We start from the raw sequence: 17,847 nt of genomic DNA, 5'->3' as shown, positions 1-17,847 counted from the left end.
TATCAACGATCATCAGAATGCGGCGCTTTTCCTTCACAAATTTTCTGTCAAGATCAGTCAACCATTCACTGAACAGACTGGCTGTCATCCATGCTTTACAATTGCTTTTGTACACAACTGGCAGCGACTTCACACCTTTGAAACAACGTGGCTTGGCAGACTTTCCAATTGCTAGTAGCGGTAGCTTTTCAGATCCATTCATATTGGCAGCAAACAATAATGTCAGGCGCTCCTTACTTCTGTTGCCACCGCGGCAGCTGTCTCCTTTGTACATCATTGTGCAATCTGGCAACAACTTAAAAAATAATCCAGTCTCGTCAGCGTTGAAAACGTTGCGTTCATCATATTGGTCCAGCAGCTGTGGCAGTTTGGTCTGTAGCCAGTCTGCAGCAAGTTCTTGTGGTGCAGACTCTGATTCGCCACTCAGGACACGAAAAATAACAGCGCTGCGCTTCTTGAACCGATCCAGCCATCTATCACTACATTTAAAGTCATTGTGACCAAGTTGAACAGCAAGACTGACTGCTTTCGCTTTCAGAATTGGACCGGAGACTGGCATACCAACTGAGCGTGCTTGCTTCAAGCAAAGAAAAAGCGCATCTTCAACATCATCATAGGTGGCTTTGCGCATTTTCTTACTTCCATCTGGAAACTGCAAAGAAGTCTTGTACTTCTCACGGTTACTCCAGATGTCACAGACCGTAGATTTGCTTATACCATAGTCAGGTACAATATCCGCTTATGTTTTCTTTTTAGTTTCGATTAAAAGAATGATTTTGCATTTTACATATAATATTATAGAACGATGCTTTGTAGCAAATTTCTCACCCATTTTGACTACAGTATCACAGGTACGCCACGTGCCGTATAGGTGGAGCGTGCATGTCTGTTATCGCCGAAGAAAACTACAGCTAAAAGTGGCTCTTGGGACTTGTCTGTTATATCCGAAAGTCCGTTATATGTGAGCCCGCTATATCCAATGATTTTCTGTATGTTTATAATGGCACTCGGCCGGGACCAGCGGACCTCGTCCGTTATAAGCGAGTGTTATAACGAGATTATACTGTATTTTGATACTTTTTATTTAACAAGAAAAACTACTGGTATAAGAAATACAAATCATGAAGACATAATATAAATAATTTTTGAAAATAAAGGAAATAGAAACTAAAGAAATTACATTCCTCCATATTTACATTCAGCCCCAAAGTCAAGGGGGGAGGGGCAGGTGGTAGGACTAGTGACAACTCCCCACTTACTATAGTTTCAGGAAAATGCTAAAGACACATCTTTTGTCTCTCTAACCCCTTGAACCTCTACCTAAGTTGATTGGCTGGGTTGTGGGGGGAGGGAGGGGGGTGATGTTTTGTGAAGGTTAGCAGCTGATGGTCAGAGATGGGAAGATGACTCAAGGTGCAGAATTCGGTGATAGAGTAGGTGGAGGAAAGGACAAGGTCAAGGCAGCGGCCTTTCTGGTGCTTAGGAGTGGGGAAACAGAGCTGGAGATTGTATGAGGATGTTAGAGCAAAGTCTCTTCTAGATCCCACTCAAACTGGAGTTAATTGGGGCCTTGTTGGATACGATTCAGACTCATGCTTTCCTACCACAATAAAGACTAGACACACTTATTTGTCTTTGCCAGAAAGTCAGCACACCAATTGCTCCCTATAGTACATGTGACTACTTTTGCCCTTCTCAGGGATTCTCAGTGGGGACTTTCCACCCAGTGGTCTCAGGCCACTGGTCTCCTGTCTATGCTGTTAGGGCCAACAGAAAGAGAGAGCTAGGTGAACTTTCTGTGTGCTTTAGTTCATGCTTATACTCGTCAATGACTCAGCACAGGAAGAGCTAAATGTCATAGCGAACTCTTGAGTAATTTGGTTCTGACATTTACCTGCCAAAAAATAGGCTATGTCTTTTCTGAGAGTGGCTACAAGCAAACACAAAACAAAAACTCCTAACTATAACACTAAGTACTTCTAGTGATGCAGAACTGGTGTAGTCCACCCAGACCTTACTCTTTCCAAAACCAGCTTCTGCTTACTAAAGATAGTTTTCCATGACCTTTGTGCTAATAAAGGAGTTAATACAGAGGAGCTCTATCTATCAGCTCATACCAGCTGGAAATGTACTCTGTGCTCCCATTCCCAAGTAAGCAATTGTTCTTAAGGTCTCTCACATATTTATACACAAATATACCAAGGTCATTTCAGCATTACCTCTCTACAGAACAATGAATACCATTAAAGGACAAGATTTCCAATAAACCCAAAGAGTAGATTCCAAGACTTGAAAGAATTTCCTTCACACAAAACACATGTATTCACAGGGCACAGCAAGCAATAAAAAGGGGGGATGTAGAAAAGGTATATAACGTCACTAAATTATAATAATGTTCACTAAGAATATTTTGCTGGATTTTATTAATATGCAATGAATCTGGAATGCAATATTGATCCAGTAAAAATGGGATTTTTACTTTATAGAAAAGCAAGATTAAAGTGGGGAAACAAAGCTCAAAATAGAATTCATAATAAAGACCCCCTTTTATCAAGTTGCATAAAGATTTTTTTTGTTTAAATCGCAGACTGCTGCGGTAAAAGCTCCAGCGCTCATAGGAATTGTATGAGGCTAAAGCGGCCAGGGCTCTTCAGCTTGGAGAAGAGACGGCTTAGGGGAGATATGATAGAGGTCTATAAAATACTGAGGATTTCAACATATTGTTCACAAAGACTCCAAAGATGGTTTCTTAGAAGGTTAACATCCAAAACTGAACCTAGCACATTCTTCTTCCTTATGTGCATCCACCAGTCTCCACTTCCTCACAATACACTGTTTTTAGTGACTCTAAATTTTGTCTCATCTACAAATCTGATCACTGCTTATTGGGGTGGAAAAAGTGCGTCTTATGGTCTGAAAAATGCGGTAATCTCACTTGAAGATGCCTCAGAAAATTACTAGGTGATTTCATTTTATGAATTGGTTACTGGCTACAAGATAGGAAATAGAGTAGGTCTGTGCAATCACTATTCATTTCTCTCTACTGGAAAAACTGGAGTCTCTCAGGTATTTGTGCTGGGACCAGTGTTTAACATGTTCATCAGTGATTCAGAAACAATAAGCAGTGATCAGATTTGTAGATGAGACAAAATTTAGAGTCACTAAAAACAGTGTATTGTGAGGAAGTGGAGACTGGTGGATGCACATAAGGAAGAAGAATGTGCTAGGTTCAGTTTTGGATGTTAACCTTCTAAGAAACCATCTTTGGAGTCTTTGTGAACAATATGTTGAAATCCTCAGCCCAGTGTGCAGCCTTAGTTAAAAAAGGGAACTAGAATATGAGAAGTTATTGGGAAATAATAGAGAACAAAGCTGGAAATATCACATCATTTCCAGAGTGACCAAGGAAAATACACAATAGAATAATCTGAGGAAATGTTTAATGTTTTACTTCAAGGCGAGCAATAGGTCGGTTCACCCATCTCTGCTAATCCTAGTTTGAAAAGGGCCCTTGCTTAAACTCCCAATATTCAACTACTCTTAATCTGCCCAATCTTCCCCCAAACCTAAGTCCCTGCTGCTCTCAATCACCATGTCCCTAATACCAGCCCTCATCCACTGCCCTGTCTTTCTACCTAAGCACCTGAATGTAAGAGAGAAGCACTGTCCCAGATGGAGAATTTTTTTCGCAAACTGTTTATGCCACGGAGAGCAAGCACATGCGCAGACCATCTACAGGCAAAGAAGATGGTCTGCGCATGCGAATTACCGACCAGTGAGTCTCACATCAATTGTGTGTAAACTCATGGAAACTCTACTTAAAGGGAAATTAGACACGATTTTGGATGAGGAAGACCTAAGGGATCCCCGTCAACATGGATTCACTAGGGGTAGGTCATGCCAATCCAATCTTATCAGCTTCTTTGATTGGGTGACAGGAAAGCTAGACCAAGGAGAGACTCCGGACATAGTATACTTGGATTTCAGCAAAGCGTTTGACAGTGTCCCACACCGCAGACTATTAAACAAGATGAAATCGATGGGTTTAGGCAAGAAGCTAACTGCATGGGTCAGTGATTGGCTGAGTGGAAGACTTCAGAGGCTGGTGGTCAACGGCACCCTCTCTGAGACATTGGAGGTGACTAGCGGAGTACCGCAGGGCTCAGTCCTGGGACCATCCCTTTTCAACATATTCATAAGAGACTTGACCCGAGGGCTTCAGGGTAAAGTGACACTGTTCGCCGACGACGCCAAACTGTGTAATATAATAAGTTAAAACAATCTTAAGGATAGTATGACGCAGGATCTGATCACATTGGAAAACTGGTCCTCGACATGGTAGCTGGGCTTCAACGCTAAGAAATGTAAGGTCATGCATCTCGGCTGCGGAAATCCATGCAAAACTTACACCTTGAATGGAGAAACACTAGCTAGGACTTCAGAAGAACGGGACTTGGGAGTAATCGTCAGTGCAGACATGAAGGCTGCCAAACAAGTGGAGCAGGCCTCATCCAAGGCAAGGCAAATGTTGGGCTGCATCAATAGAGGCTTCATCAGCCGCAAACCTGAAGTCATAATGCCGCTCTACAGAACCATGGTGAGACCTCACCTGGAATACTGTGTGCAATTTTGGAGACCGCACTACAAAAAAGATGTGTTTCGAGCTGAATCGGTCCAGCAAATGGCCACTAGAATGGTCTCCGGACTCAAGAGTCTTCCATACGAGGAAAGACTGGACAAACTGCAGTTCTACTCTCTTGAGGAACGTAGAGAAAGGGGAGACATGATTGAGACATTTAAGTACATCACAGGTCGTGTCGAGGCGGAAAGCGATATATTCTTCCCCAGGGGACCCTCGGTCACAAGGGGGCACCCGCTCAAACTCAGAGGAGGGAAATTTAATGGTGACACCAGGAAGTATTTCTTCACAGAAAGGGTAGTAGATCACTGGAACAAACTTCCGGTGCAGGTGGTCAAGGCCACCAGCGTGCTCGACTTTAAAAATAAATGGGACATCCACGTGGGATCCCTACAGGGGTCGAGCTAAGGAACTGGGTCATTAGCACTCAGACTTGATGGGGTGGGTCAGAAGAGTGGGCAGACTTGATGGGCTGTAGCCCTTTTCTGCCGTCATCTTTCTATGTTTCTATGATCGCTGCAATTTGCATGAGGACATGTTGTGAATCAGTCACCTGGGAAGACTCGGCCATGGATTGGATTGCTTAGGTGAGTTTAGTGACTCTAGCCCTATAGGAGCTCTCTGCTCTTGGCAGTGGGAGGAGTCCACATAGTGTGTATGACAGACAGCCTCTCCATTGCCATGACATCAGAGGTAGAGAATGACACGGGGACAGATTTGTCCCTGTCCCCACAGGAACTCAATTTCCCTGATCTGTCCCTGGCCCAGTCCTGTAAGCTCTGCCTTAACCGCACAAGCCTCGAACACATGATTTTAAAATGTTTGAGGCTTGTACAAATGAGGACAGAGTTTGCAGGAAGGGGGCAGGGACAGGAAAAGAACTCGCGGGGACGGGAAAATGAGTTCCCGCGTCATTCTCTAATCAGAGGCAAGAGTAGCTCCCTGGGGCATCTTGAAACCTCTGAAAGATGAGGCGACGAGAGGAATCCCCCTTTCTCACAGCTCTGTAAAAACTTTTTATTCCATGGTTGAACAACTTCTATTCAATGCAGCAGAAGATTTGTTCCTGTGTTGCGCAGTAGTGTTGAAACACGATATCGGGCACAGGATCTTGATGCTGATGTGGATGTGCATGTCTCTTCATTTTTATTGTTGTGCACAAGTGAGTGGGGAACAGAGTAACTGAAACTGAGTTAAGGTGTTTGCTAGGTAAAGTATTCAGAATGATAAGACTTTTACTTGGCCTATGCAAGCTTTTAAGATGTTTGAAATTCTGTTCTATTTATACTAATACTGTATAAAAATTACATTAGTTGCTTTGGCAAAATTTTCCATTTTTAGCACATAATTCCTTGGGGTGTAATTTGTTGTTTTGGGGAAGGGATTTCCTGATGCAGTCGTATCTTGATTTCCCCATTCGTGAACTCATATGACAGTAGAAGCTCAGATTTTCGGTTTTGGTTTTGACGCCGAACCTGGCCTGAAATTTATGTTTGATCTTGTTTCAGTTTTGACCAAAAATATATGTGCATTTTTGGCTGGAACTAAAACTTTGCTACAGAGCCTCCTTCTTCCTTCTCCGACCCGAAAGAACCTCTTCCTCAGGCATACCATGTTGTTGGGGGCAGGCGCAATCCCCACTCACTTCTGCCCGTGCTGGCTCCAATTTCAAAATTGGTGACTGTTGCTGGAGGTCCTGGAAGTCATTTTGATGCAGGAGCAAGTGGGGATCACTCCTGCCCCCACTAGCCACCAACAGCATGGTAGGCCAGGAGGGGCTGTGTCAGGTAGCTAGGTGCAAGAAAGGAAGTTGGTGCTATTCAGGTACCAGGACAAGTCTAATTTCATTTTCAACTTTGGTTTCAGCTGAAATCAAGTGGGCGATTTTGGCTGCAGATTTGATATCAGCAGAAACCAAAAATCCTGGTTTTGGACAAATTCTGTTTGATACCACCAGCAAATTTTGTTAAAAAAAGCTCCAGCGTTCTCGCTCTTTGCATATTTTTGTGCATTGGGGGGGGGGGGGGTTCTGGTGAAAGAGCTACAGATTTTGTTAAAATGCCTTCTTTAGCTAAAAAAGGGCCCCTTTCACAAAACCGCAGTAATGATTTTTCCATGGCAAATGCATGAAGCCCATTCAATTCCTAGTGCATTTACCATGGGAGGATCGTTACTGCGGCTTTGAGGCCCAAAAAGATCATTGCAATAACTAGATGTGTTCTCTTGAGAAACCTCATATACAAATGCTCTTTTATCCCTCTATGCAGATCTGCCATAATATCCTGCACCTATGCCTGCGGGAGTTGTTTGAGTTCCGCTTCATGCAGACGGATCCCAACTGGTCCAATTTTTTCTATGATCCAGAACTGCACAAGGTAAAATAATTTATCAATGTTGTGTTCTATTTATTGATTTCAAGCCTAGTATCTTCCTTTTGCTCTCTTGGACTTCCATCTCTTATTGAGCTATGATTCTATAAGCCTTTATCCATAATGATTAAATCTTCTATCCTCTTCCATCTAGTCCAGTCATCACAGTAACTGTTCTTGACTAGGGTCCATGGATTGTTGCATCCAGAACATGGCTACCATGAGAGCAATTTTATAACAGGGCACCCGGTTTCAGGTGTTCCAGTGCAGTGCAAAGAGCAGCTATTTCTATAACCATAAGAATAGCCATACTGGGTCAGACCAATGGTCTATCCAGTCCAGTATCTTGTTTCCAACAGTAGCATAAACCCAGACTGATGCACCTAATTAAAGCATTTATGCCAGTTCAAACATTTACAGCTCAAAAGAATAGTATAACTCCCCCCCCCAAAAAAAAAAAAAAAATTCAGTTCTATACATTAAAAACATAATAGTCTAGTCCAGTGGTTCCCAACCCTTTCCTGGAGGACCACCATGCCAGTCGGGTTTTCAGGGTAGCCCTAATGAATATGCATGCAGATTTGCATGCCTGGCACCTCCATTATATGCAGATCTCTCTCATGCATATTCATTAGGGCTATCCTGAAAACCTGACTGGCCTGGTGGTCCTCCAGGAGAGGGTTGGGAACCACTGGTCTAGTCTATATAAATTGGGGAATACAGAATCATAAAAATGAAGAAAAGAAAGAAAAAGTAACATTCCTCAACTAAACATAGTGTATCAAAGAACCTACTCTCATTCTCACACCAGAATCTGATATCTGAAAACTAAATCTTATTTTTCCCTGCAAGAATGTCTATAACTGCAATGAACCAAAGAAAACCTACTGATTCCTTTGATAGCCTGTCAGACACTTAGGCCCCCTTTTACTAAGCTGTGGTAGAGGTTACTTTCTACCACAGCCTGGAGAACTAAATGCTCCGATGCTCATAGGTTGAAGGTAAGAGGAAGAAAGATACCTACTGTGTTATATTACAAACAAGCATGTGTGTCTTCAGCTTGCTTAGTCTTTGTATGCGGAAAATTGAGCTGTTCTCCTGTTTCTAGGTTGCCCTGTTGGATTTTGGAGCCACTAGAGGGTTTGATGAAGAGTTCACGGATATTTACATTGAGGTGAGTGTTGTGACCAGTCACACTTCCTATTGCAGTGTGCACTAAGCCTCAGTCCACTTGACTATCTCACTTTTCACCTTTTCTTGTATAATAACAAAAGCATGTGAGGAACAGTTCTGTAAACTGGGTCCTACCAGTTACGTGTCCATTGCATGCATAAATGTTGAGAATACTAGCATTTATCCCAGGACAAGCAAACAGTATATTCTCACTTGTGGGTGACATTATCCACAGAGACCAGTATAGACAGTATAAAAAGTGTACTGTCACTTTAAATCTTTTGAAGGTCTCGAGACTGCTCATACCGCTCACAAACCGGTGCCTTCCTGCCCAGTGGCTCGTGGGACCATCAGTTCTCAGTTTTCTGCAGAGTTGAGAAGCTGTATTTTGGGGGAGTTAGTCCAAAAGTGCGTCAAACTCAATTTTTTTTGTGCCTTCCTGATATTATTTTTGGCATTATTTCACTTTATTTTCTTTTTCTACTTCTCATTTATTATATTTTTTTTTCTCAATGTTGGGCCTTTGGACCCTATCAAGCCTGTCTTCAGGCTGGGAGCATCAAACCTTTTTCAGGTACAAATACTTGACCTCACTGGACCATTCAGTCCTTTGATCTTGCCGTACTTTGTCTACTGGATATGCTTTAACAGCAGTTCCATGTTTTCATATGTTTTTTTCATGTATGCAGCCTGAAAGTATGACAAGAAATTGTAAAAATAAACTTTTTTGTTAAAACAGTACGTGATACGTAATTTTAAAAGAGATTTTCGTGATCAGCAGCCAAAATTCTGTAAGATACACCTGAAAGTGTTGAAGAAGCAAAAGCTTTGTTGTCCAGTATCAGCATGATTAGAACAGAGATAAACTTGGAAATAGCCAAACTGAATTGTAGTAATAGCAATAATCTAATAAATGGTCAGTAATGTACAAATCAAAACAGCATAGTAGGACATTTGTATAACAGAAGTAAAACATAATGTCAGAACACCTTTGTAAGCAGCACTGTAGAATATTCATATTACATATTCAATGAATTAGAAAGGGTTTTTTTTTGTCTGTAACTCGGAATGCCCAGTTGTGATGTATTATTTTGTAGGAATTGAGTGCTTGCATCAAGGATTGCAAATGCATCTGTGCTTCAGGATAGATTTTTTGCCCTACTCAAAATGAATCCATCTTTTTCTTAGGAAGAGATCATCCTCCTTTATAGAAACATAGTAACATAGTAACATAGTAGATGACGGCAGATAAAGACCCGAATGGTCCATCCAGTCTGCCCAACCTGATTCAATTTAGATTTTTTTTTTTTTTTTTTTCTTCTTAGCTATTTCTGGCAGATAAAGGCCAAACAGCTCATCCAGTCTGCCCATCGAAATGGGACAATTCATCATGGCCAGTTTATTGTGGGATGTTTCAGTGCAGTCGCACTGAATCGTCCCATTCTGCTGATTGGCTAAACACTTTCAAAGTCAGGACGCAAGGGGCAGCATCTTCTGCAGGGTCCTGGGCTCCAATCCTGGCTGGAGGACAGTGGGGCTTCCAGACTGTGAGACCTGAGTTCTGATCCTTGCTGGGGGCTTCACCCCGCGGGCCCTACAGACTGCAGTGCCGGCTGGAATGGGATGATTCAGGGTGTGAACAAGGCATGAATCATCACATAATGAGTCATGATGGCCGACTCAGCATTGATGAATGGTCCTAGACCCTCTGCTCATCCGCAGTCTTTTTCTCGTCATCCTCCTCCAACCCCCTTTCTTGCTGGATGAAATATAATCCTCACTTGAAGTAGTAAATCTCTTCCTTTTTATATATTTATTTCCAGGTGATCAAGGCAGCGGCTGAGAAGGACAGAGATCGACTATTGAAAAAGTCAGTTGAAATGAAGTTCCTTACGGGTTATGAAAGCAAGGTATAAAATTTGTCCTCTGTAATCTTCTGTTGGTAGCAAATGTTCTTTGCTGGTATCATATGCAGGCCTATTGTCCCTGAGCCAATGTGCAACTCCTTATCTGGTCTGGAAATATACAGTCCAGGGTCACTCCAGTCATCAGTGGTAGGAGCAATCTTGTGCCTGTTCCCAGGAATGCCTCTCATTGGTCAGCAGCATTTCTAAGTCTTTGAAGCCTACTAGATCAGTGTTCTTCAACCTTTTTACACCTATGGACCAGCAGAAATAAAATTATTTTGTGGACCAGCACTGGTCCGCAGACCGGCGGTTGAAGAGCACTGGGCTAAGTCGTGGGCCAGACCCCGCCCTCATAATAGTACTAATTGTAACACTACTTTTCCATTCATTTTTCATATATATACACACAATATAATTTTATTAACAACACATAATGGTTATCCACAAAATTCAACTACACAAAGCACATTGTATGCTTCTCAACATTTATTCCTACCAGAACAGATTACCCCTGTGCAAATACGGGACCACAAACTAAAATTACTAATATATTCAAACGAATCCCTAAGATTCAAGACTCTGCATGCAGTACAACCCCAGAGAAAAAGAAATAAATTTCTTCCTGAACAGTGCAAAATATAGACAGCAGATGAAAATTCTTAAAATTGACATAATTCAATCACTAAATTGAAAATAAAATCATTCCCCCTACCTTTGTTGTCTCCGTCCCTCCATGTGTCATCCCTTCATCATGGCAGTTGGGTGAGGCTGTGTGTCCTGCCCTCCCTTGTTTACAAACAATGCCTTGAGAAAGCCACTAAAGTGTTAACTTTAAAAAAAAGTTGTACAACTACCACTAAGAGAGAAAAATAATAGCCAAGTACTCACTCCACTTACAGCCAACGGCCCACAAGGACTCCCCTGCGGAAACTAAACTCCTCCTCCCAGCACAGAGAAACCATCACAATTCCCATTCCTGTCTTCTCATTGGCTGATCCACGGTCCCACAACCAATCTCTCCCTCGCCCCAACCCCTCCAGGGGAAAAGGAAAGTTTTGGATTTTGCCGGCCCTGCACGGACCAGCAGGAAATTTTTGTGGCACTCTGTTTCCCTTGATCATGCTGGCCCTGCACAGTCCGGCAGGAAATTTTTGTGGCGCTCTGTTTCCCTTGATCATGCTGGCCCTGCACAGACCAGCAGGAAATTTTTGTGGCAAAATGCTTTAACATAATAAATGTTGACAGGTAAAGACCACAAGACAAATCCACAAAAAAACATAGTCTAGAGCAGGGGTAGGCAATTCCGGTCCTCGAGAGCCGGAGCCAAGTCAGGTTTCAGGATATCCACAATGAATATGTATGAGTTGGATTTGCATGCACTGCCTCCTTGAGATGCAAATCTATCTCATGCATATTTATTGTGGATATTCTGAAAACCTGACCTGCCTGTGGCTCTCGAGGACCAGAATTGTCTATCCCTGGTCTATGGCATTCAAACAGATGGATTTATTAATGCATAAGGATCGACTCAGCATAATTTATGTTTTGGAGTCTGAAATGTCAATGAAACTATTGTGGTAGCAAAGCAAATTCAACACCCAATCAAAAAAGCCAAAGTGTTGATATAAACAAATACACTGTGTGCCATTTAAGGTTATTACACCTTGCAACCATTATTAGACCTCCCAATTGCCCAAAGAGCTCATGCACACTAGCACTCGTCTATGCATAGACAATGACACAATCTTTTCTCTCTGAAAAATAGCCCACACATACACAGAGAACAATGTATCGTGTGTGTGTGTGTGTGTGTATATATATATATATATATATATATACTAGTCTTTAAGCCCGTTACATTAACGGGTGCTAGAATAAATGTGTCTGTCTGTCTGTGTTTCTTTATCTCTCTCTCCTTGGCCACTGTCTGTGTCCTTCTGTCTTCACCCCTCCCCCCCCGAGCAAAGCTGTCTGCCCCCAGCACACACCTCCCCCCCAAAGCAGTCCCCTTTCCCTCTCCCTAACTGTCCCTCCATGGCCCTCTTCTGTCTTCCCCCCCCAGAGCAAAGCTGTCTATCCCCAGCACACCTCCCCCCCAAAGCAGCCCCCTTTCCCTCTCTCTTCATGGCCCCATCTGTCTCCCCCAGCACACCCCTCCCCCCCAAAGCAGCCCCCTTTCCCTCTCCATGGCCCCTTCTGTCTTCCCCCCAGAGCAAAGCTGTTTGCCCAAAGCACACCCCTCCCCCCAAAGCAGTCCCCTTTCTCTCTCCCTGTCTCTCCATGGCCCCTTCTGTCTTCCCCCCAGAGCAAAGCTGTCTGTCCCCAGCACACCTCCCCCCCCAAAGCAGCCCCCTTTCCCTCTCCCTATCTCTCCATGGCCCCTTCTGTCTCCCCCAGCACAAACCTCCCCCCAAAGCAGCCCCTTTCCCTTTCCCCCTGGCCCCCGGTATTGATTCCCTTCTTACCCTCCCTCCATCCCGGCGTCTTCCGGCCTGCTCCTCTTCAAAGCAGCCTGTGATCGTGGTGGCCGGCTTTAGCAAATCTCGCAAGCCACTCTCCAACTCAGTAGCACGTTCCCTCTGACGCAATCCCATGCGTCAGAGGGAACGTGCTACTGAGGTTGGAGAGCGGCCTGCAAAGTTCTGCAGGCTGCTCTGAAGAGGAGGATCATCAGCGGCAGTGGTGAGCGGTAAGCGAGGGCAGGAGGTATGTTCCCTGCCGAGGACACGTGCAGGGAGAGAGCTTGCCTGCGCTTCCGGTTGGTGAGTGAGGGCGGGAGGAGGGGAGTGGCCAGAATGTTCCCTGCTGCAGGGTTCTAAAATGGAACATGGCCACGGATCACACACCACAGCGGCAGGGATCACGCTGTATTAACAGCGCATGCGCCAGTAAGCTTTTATTATATATATATATATATATATATATTAGTCTTATAGCCCGTTACATTAACAGGTGCTAGAATATATGTGTGTGTGTCTATCTTTATTTCTTTCTCTCTCACTCTCCTTAGCTGCTTTCTGTATTTCTGTCTTTCTTTTTCCTCGGCTGTCCACCCATTCTCCCTTCCTTTTACCTTCCCTGTGTCCACCACCACCCCTTCACTGCTCCCCTTATCCAGCAGCAGCCCTTCTCCCTTTTTTTAATCTCCCCCCTGTCCAGCAGCACCTCTTTCCTGTCCCTCTGTCCAGTAGTAAGCCTCCCTTCCTTTTTCTCCCCCCCGTCTCTTCCCCTGTCCATCAGCACCTCTTTCCTAATCCCCCATCCAGCAGTAGGCCTCCCTTCCTTTTTCTTCCCCCCTAGCACCTCTTTCCTGCTTCCCCGTCCAGCAGTAGGCCTCCCTTCCAAAAAAAGCCGCCCCCGACAAAGCGCTCCCTCCCTTTCCCCTTCCCTGAACCCCAAAAAATGGCAGAAGGAATGCCGACTCCCTCCTACCATCACCGCTCCCCCCACAGCGCTCTAAAATATGGCAGGAGGGATGCCAACTTCCTCCTGCCATCGGGCCAGCTCCTTTCCTCCCCCCCCAAAAAAAAAAAACAACACAGGAGGGATGCCCACTCCCTCCTGCCACTGAACACGGACCCCTGCTTCCCAACCCTCCCCCTCCCCTTACCTCTAAAAGTTGGGAGCTCAGTCCCTCTTGCTCCTCTAACGAACTGTGGGCCTTAGGCCCCACCCCAGTTCATCATGTGCTTTCTGCCCTCCGCTGCCAGCCGCGGCGGCCTGCAGCCGCCGCCAGCCACCACAGCCTGCAGCTGCCGCCAGCCGCCGCAGCCGCAAGCCTCTGCGCCGCCTAAAGCCAATAAAACCCTAATCCGCGCATGCGCATTCCTACCTGCGGGGTCCTACAGCGCACGGAAAACGGGAGCACGCAGTTAAGAGTGCGCATGCGTGGCTTAGGCTTTTATTATATTATATATATATATAAATGTACAAACAAAGAAAGTCTTATACCTAATTTCTTTATCGTCCCTCCAGACCGGCACAGAATGGATGGGTTCAGGTGGAAACTGAGACATTCACTTTTGGCTACAGTGCAAGTGGGCTGTGCAGTCCCATCTACAATCAGTCTGTTCTCAGTCTCCAGCAGGTGGAGTGGTAAGCTTGAGCAGTCTGTGTGCTGAGGTTTGTTGGATCTGATTAGTGAATCTTTCTTGTCCCTTTTACTATCCGTGCAGAGCTTGGGGAACCCTCTTGGAGGTGCCACACTCGGAAGGGTGGAGTCCTTCTCCCCATTTCCCTCACCTCCCCTTATGTTCTTTCCTTTAGAGGAGCCTCAACTGTATGCCAGGCCACCTGTTAGGCACAGACTACAGTTTAGAGAGCCAGTGGGTCTGCTCTCTTGATACACCTGGTAAGCTGTGAGAAGATATAAAAAAAAACAAAGAACAAGAAATAAAAGGAGCATAAAAAGGGCCTGAGGCTGCCGTTTTTATACAGTGTTGCGTGTGGGTCTTTGGCGTGGTCATTATGAGCACTTAAAAAAAGAAAAAATGTGTTTTTTGTGGGTACTGAGCGGTGGATGCGGTCGGCATGTGCACAAAGTGTTCCGGCCGCCTCGAGGGGGAACCAGCATTGGCTTCAGGTGTTGGCTTGCATGGCTTCCCTTCGCGTGTGCACCGTTCATTGGTGGAGGGCGGTGGAGACGCCCTGGCTTCCCTTGCCACCCTCACCAGGGTTTCCTCACCTGCTAGCGGTCAGGGAGTTTTGGCGTTGCTGACTGCCAGGTGTGCTGTGGATTCCCTTGCTGCTGCAGCAGGCGGTCCCGATTTAGCAGAAGAGTCTAGTCAGGCCTCATTGCTGCTTCTTTCAGGAGAAAGTTTGTTGGCGGGCCTTCGCTCAGTTTTGGCGGGAAGCACAACCATTTTGCCTGTGGCCTCAGGTGACCTTCCTCCTGTCTTAGAATGTGTCTTTTGCTCTTGCTATGAATTCTGTATTGCCACCGGGGTTCTTTTGTCCTGATTTTGTGCTAGCCATGTACAAAGCTTATTTACAGGCTTCTGTCCTGGGGATCTCAGGGTCTTCTAGGAGGGTCTTTGCCTTCCACGGCTGCCCCTGTTCAGTCTCCTGCTCTGACTTCTTCTGTCCAGCCCCTTCAGCCATCGTCCAAGCAGACACGGGTGATTTGGGACAAGGATCTTTTTATGGCTGATCCGGTTTCATCGGATGAGGACTTGGATCTTGGGGTGGGCCTCCAGGATCCTCTAGGGGGGTCTGATGATTTGGATGAAGGATTGTTGGAGGCACCGATTGACGAGGATGCATCAGTTGTGTGAACTGTGGGGAGTTTCTGGAAGGTTCTTGTTCTAATCTGTATCCAACAGTGTGTTCAAGTCTGATTCGGACATTTTCCTTTGTCTTCTCCATATGAGTGTGGAGTTGGTATGTTGTTATTCAGCCTAATTAGTTTATGCTTGGCTATTTGTCAGACTGATTGTAGATGGGACTGCACAGCCCACTTGTACTATAGCCAAAAGTCAATGTCTCAGTCTCCACCTGCTGGCAGAGGAACATAAACCCATCCATTCTGTGCTGGTCTGGAGGGACTAAAAGAAAGAAAATTAGCAGGTAAGAACTGAATTTCTCCATATGTATAAGTTACAGGCTACCGAAATCACTATAGGTCATAGACAGAAGAAAAAAATATACTTGCTTAAGAAGAAAAAAAAACAAGCTAGGCACAGAAATATATATATAGTATGTTTTTCGTCTCATCGGCACCTGCACTGTCCATCCACTGGCCTAATAAAATGGCCAGAGTAGAATTCAAATTAAAAGTACTTCTTTATTTGCTTTTCCATAGGTCCTTTTACTTTTTTTTTCTTTTTTTTTTTAGATATCCCTAGATTTGTTTTCCTGCATATCTGTTCTCCTACTGTATTAATATTTTTCAATTTGTTTTCCCCCAGACAATGGAGAATGCTCACTTGGAAGCTGTCTTAATCCTAGGAGAGGCTTTTGCCTCTGATGAGCCATTTGATTTTGGTTCTCAGAGCACCACAGAGCGGATCCATGGCTTAATCCCTGTAATGCTGAAGCACAGACTTATTCCCCCACCGGAAGAGACGTACTCCCTGCACCGGAAGATGGGTGGCTCCTTCCTCATCTGCTCCAAGCTGAAGGCACAGATAACCTGCAGGAATATGTTCCAGGAGAGTTACAGCAAATACTGGCAAGGAAGAGAGGACAAGAGGAAGTAGCAGTGAAGCCTGTACCCTTTCCTCCACCCCATCCCTGGTCACTACTGAAAAGCAATAAGTCCGACTCGATGCACCTAAATGTTTTTAATCACAGGTTTCCTTGTTCTTTTACAGCAGTAGATGTTAGAGTCATGAAGAACTTCTGCTATTTTCTTCTTACATTTTTTTCAACACCCATCCACACAAAAAGGCCACTGCTGTTGTCGCATACAGAGCACACCAGGTCAACAGTCTGTCTGCTGATTGTATGGGTTAGACCTACTCTGCAGTGAGTGTGGGGGTGCATCTGGGGGGGGGAGAGATGGAAACAGGTATGGTGTAGGAAGGGCAGGTAAATGGGGTGACAGACAATGATAGAGGGGGAAGAGGGAATGACAGCAGCTGATGCCTATGTCATCATTGAATTATATAAAAATGGGTTATAAATGGCTTTCATACAGTGAAAATGAAATCGGCTAGAAAGTTAAGCTAATCAAAATCTTTAATAATTGTAATAACAATAAGCTCTAAATTAATATAAAGTGACCTATTTTTCTAAAACTAATTGGCGCTCCTCACTTATGCTGAAGTTGAAGAAATGCCTCTGAATTTTAATGTTTTGTTTTTTGCATATTAGCATTTGTACAATGTAAATAGAGATTTTATGTGGGCTTTGCCTTTTTTTCTTGTCTCCTGGCTTTCGTTGCTATTGAAGCAAAAAAGCATTAATTCCTACCGCAAATAGTGCCAAAAATAGATAGATGGAGGGGTGGGGACCATCGGACTATCCTCGTCTATCATGACATTTGAATGTATACAATTCTGTGTGGAGGGGTTGTACGTGTTAATTTGGTGCAGAATGAATCAGCTCTATATAGACAATGTAGAAGGTGCAAATGTCCTCTCTTGGTCCCCTCTAGGAGAAGAGCTGGGGCTAAAGAGGGAGAGGGGTATGGAAATGAATCACTTTCTCATCACTTCTTGATCTTTCACCTGCATTGTGTCTGCTAAAGGGAAGATTAAAGTAAGCTATGACCAACTTCAGTCCTCCAGGGCCAGCTTTCATGGTTAACAAAATTTATCTAAATGCATGCATTTTACATATTAGAAATGCCCAATCTCCAGACCTGTCTGTGGCCTTTGGGGCCTGGAGTGACAGTTCCTGCTCTACCAGAACTGTCATATTGGGTGGAAGTGAATAATGCAAACATGGACAGTGTTTTAAGCAATTTGTCATGTGCAATGAAATGTATTTTGGTAGGTCTATTATTCTTTTTTGTACAATCATTGTAACTGTATGATTACTGATTTGATTAAAAAAGGAAAAAATGATGCCTGCTTTTGTTCCCACTTTGGGAAAGGTCACCTTATTAGCGGATCAACTCTGCCCAAACTTAAATAAAAGGGTCACGGCAGAGAAGATACAGGGAGATATGATTGGATGAAGGTTTCAATTATAGAATATCACAGAAATCCACTTAGTAGGCTTGTTTACCAACTTTTTCAGAGTTAATAATAATTAGCAAATTCAAAAAAGCTAAACAACTCCAAACCAGATATCAACATAAAGGATCTCAACGATG

At 44.2% G+C, this 17,847-nt stretch overlaps 1 protein-coding gene across 2 annotated transcripts in view; it reads left to right on the top strand.

Annotated features, from left to right (window-relative positions):
- The window catches only part of COQ8A (coenzyme Q8A), a 218,060-nt gene extending 200,464 nt beyond the window's left edge, over window positions 1-17,596 (top strand). For both annotated transcript variants that reach the window (XM_033936782.1, XM_033936781.1), the window contains exons 12-15: window positions 6,907-7,014; window positions 8,117-8,182; window positions 10,005-10,091; window positions 15,995-17,596. In XM_033936782.1, the coding sequence (XP_033792673.1) occupies window positions 6,907-7,014; window positions 8,117-8,182; window positions 10,005-10,091; window positions 15,995-16,285 (552 nt within the window). In that variant the 3' untranslated portion in view covers window positions 16,286-17,596. The remainder of the gene's footprint in view (window positions 1-6,906; window positions 7,015-8,116; window positions 8,183-10,004; window positions 10,092-15,994) is intronic.
- Window positions 17,597-17,847: the final 251 nt, after the last annotated feature.

Source organism: Geotrypetes seraphini, chromosome 3 (assembly GCF_902459505.1).
Source record: "Geotrypetes seraphini chromosome 3, aGeoSer1.1, whole genome shotgun sequence".
In the NCBI taxonomy this organism is placed as follows: Eukaryota; Metazoa; Chordata; class Amphibia; order Gymnophiona; family Dermophiidae; genus Geotrypetes; species Geotrypetes seraphini.
The sequence above is the reverse complement of the archived record's forward strand: the minus strand, read 5'-3'. Positions and strand labels throughout refer to the sequence as shown.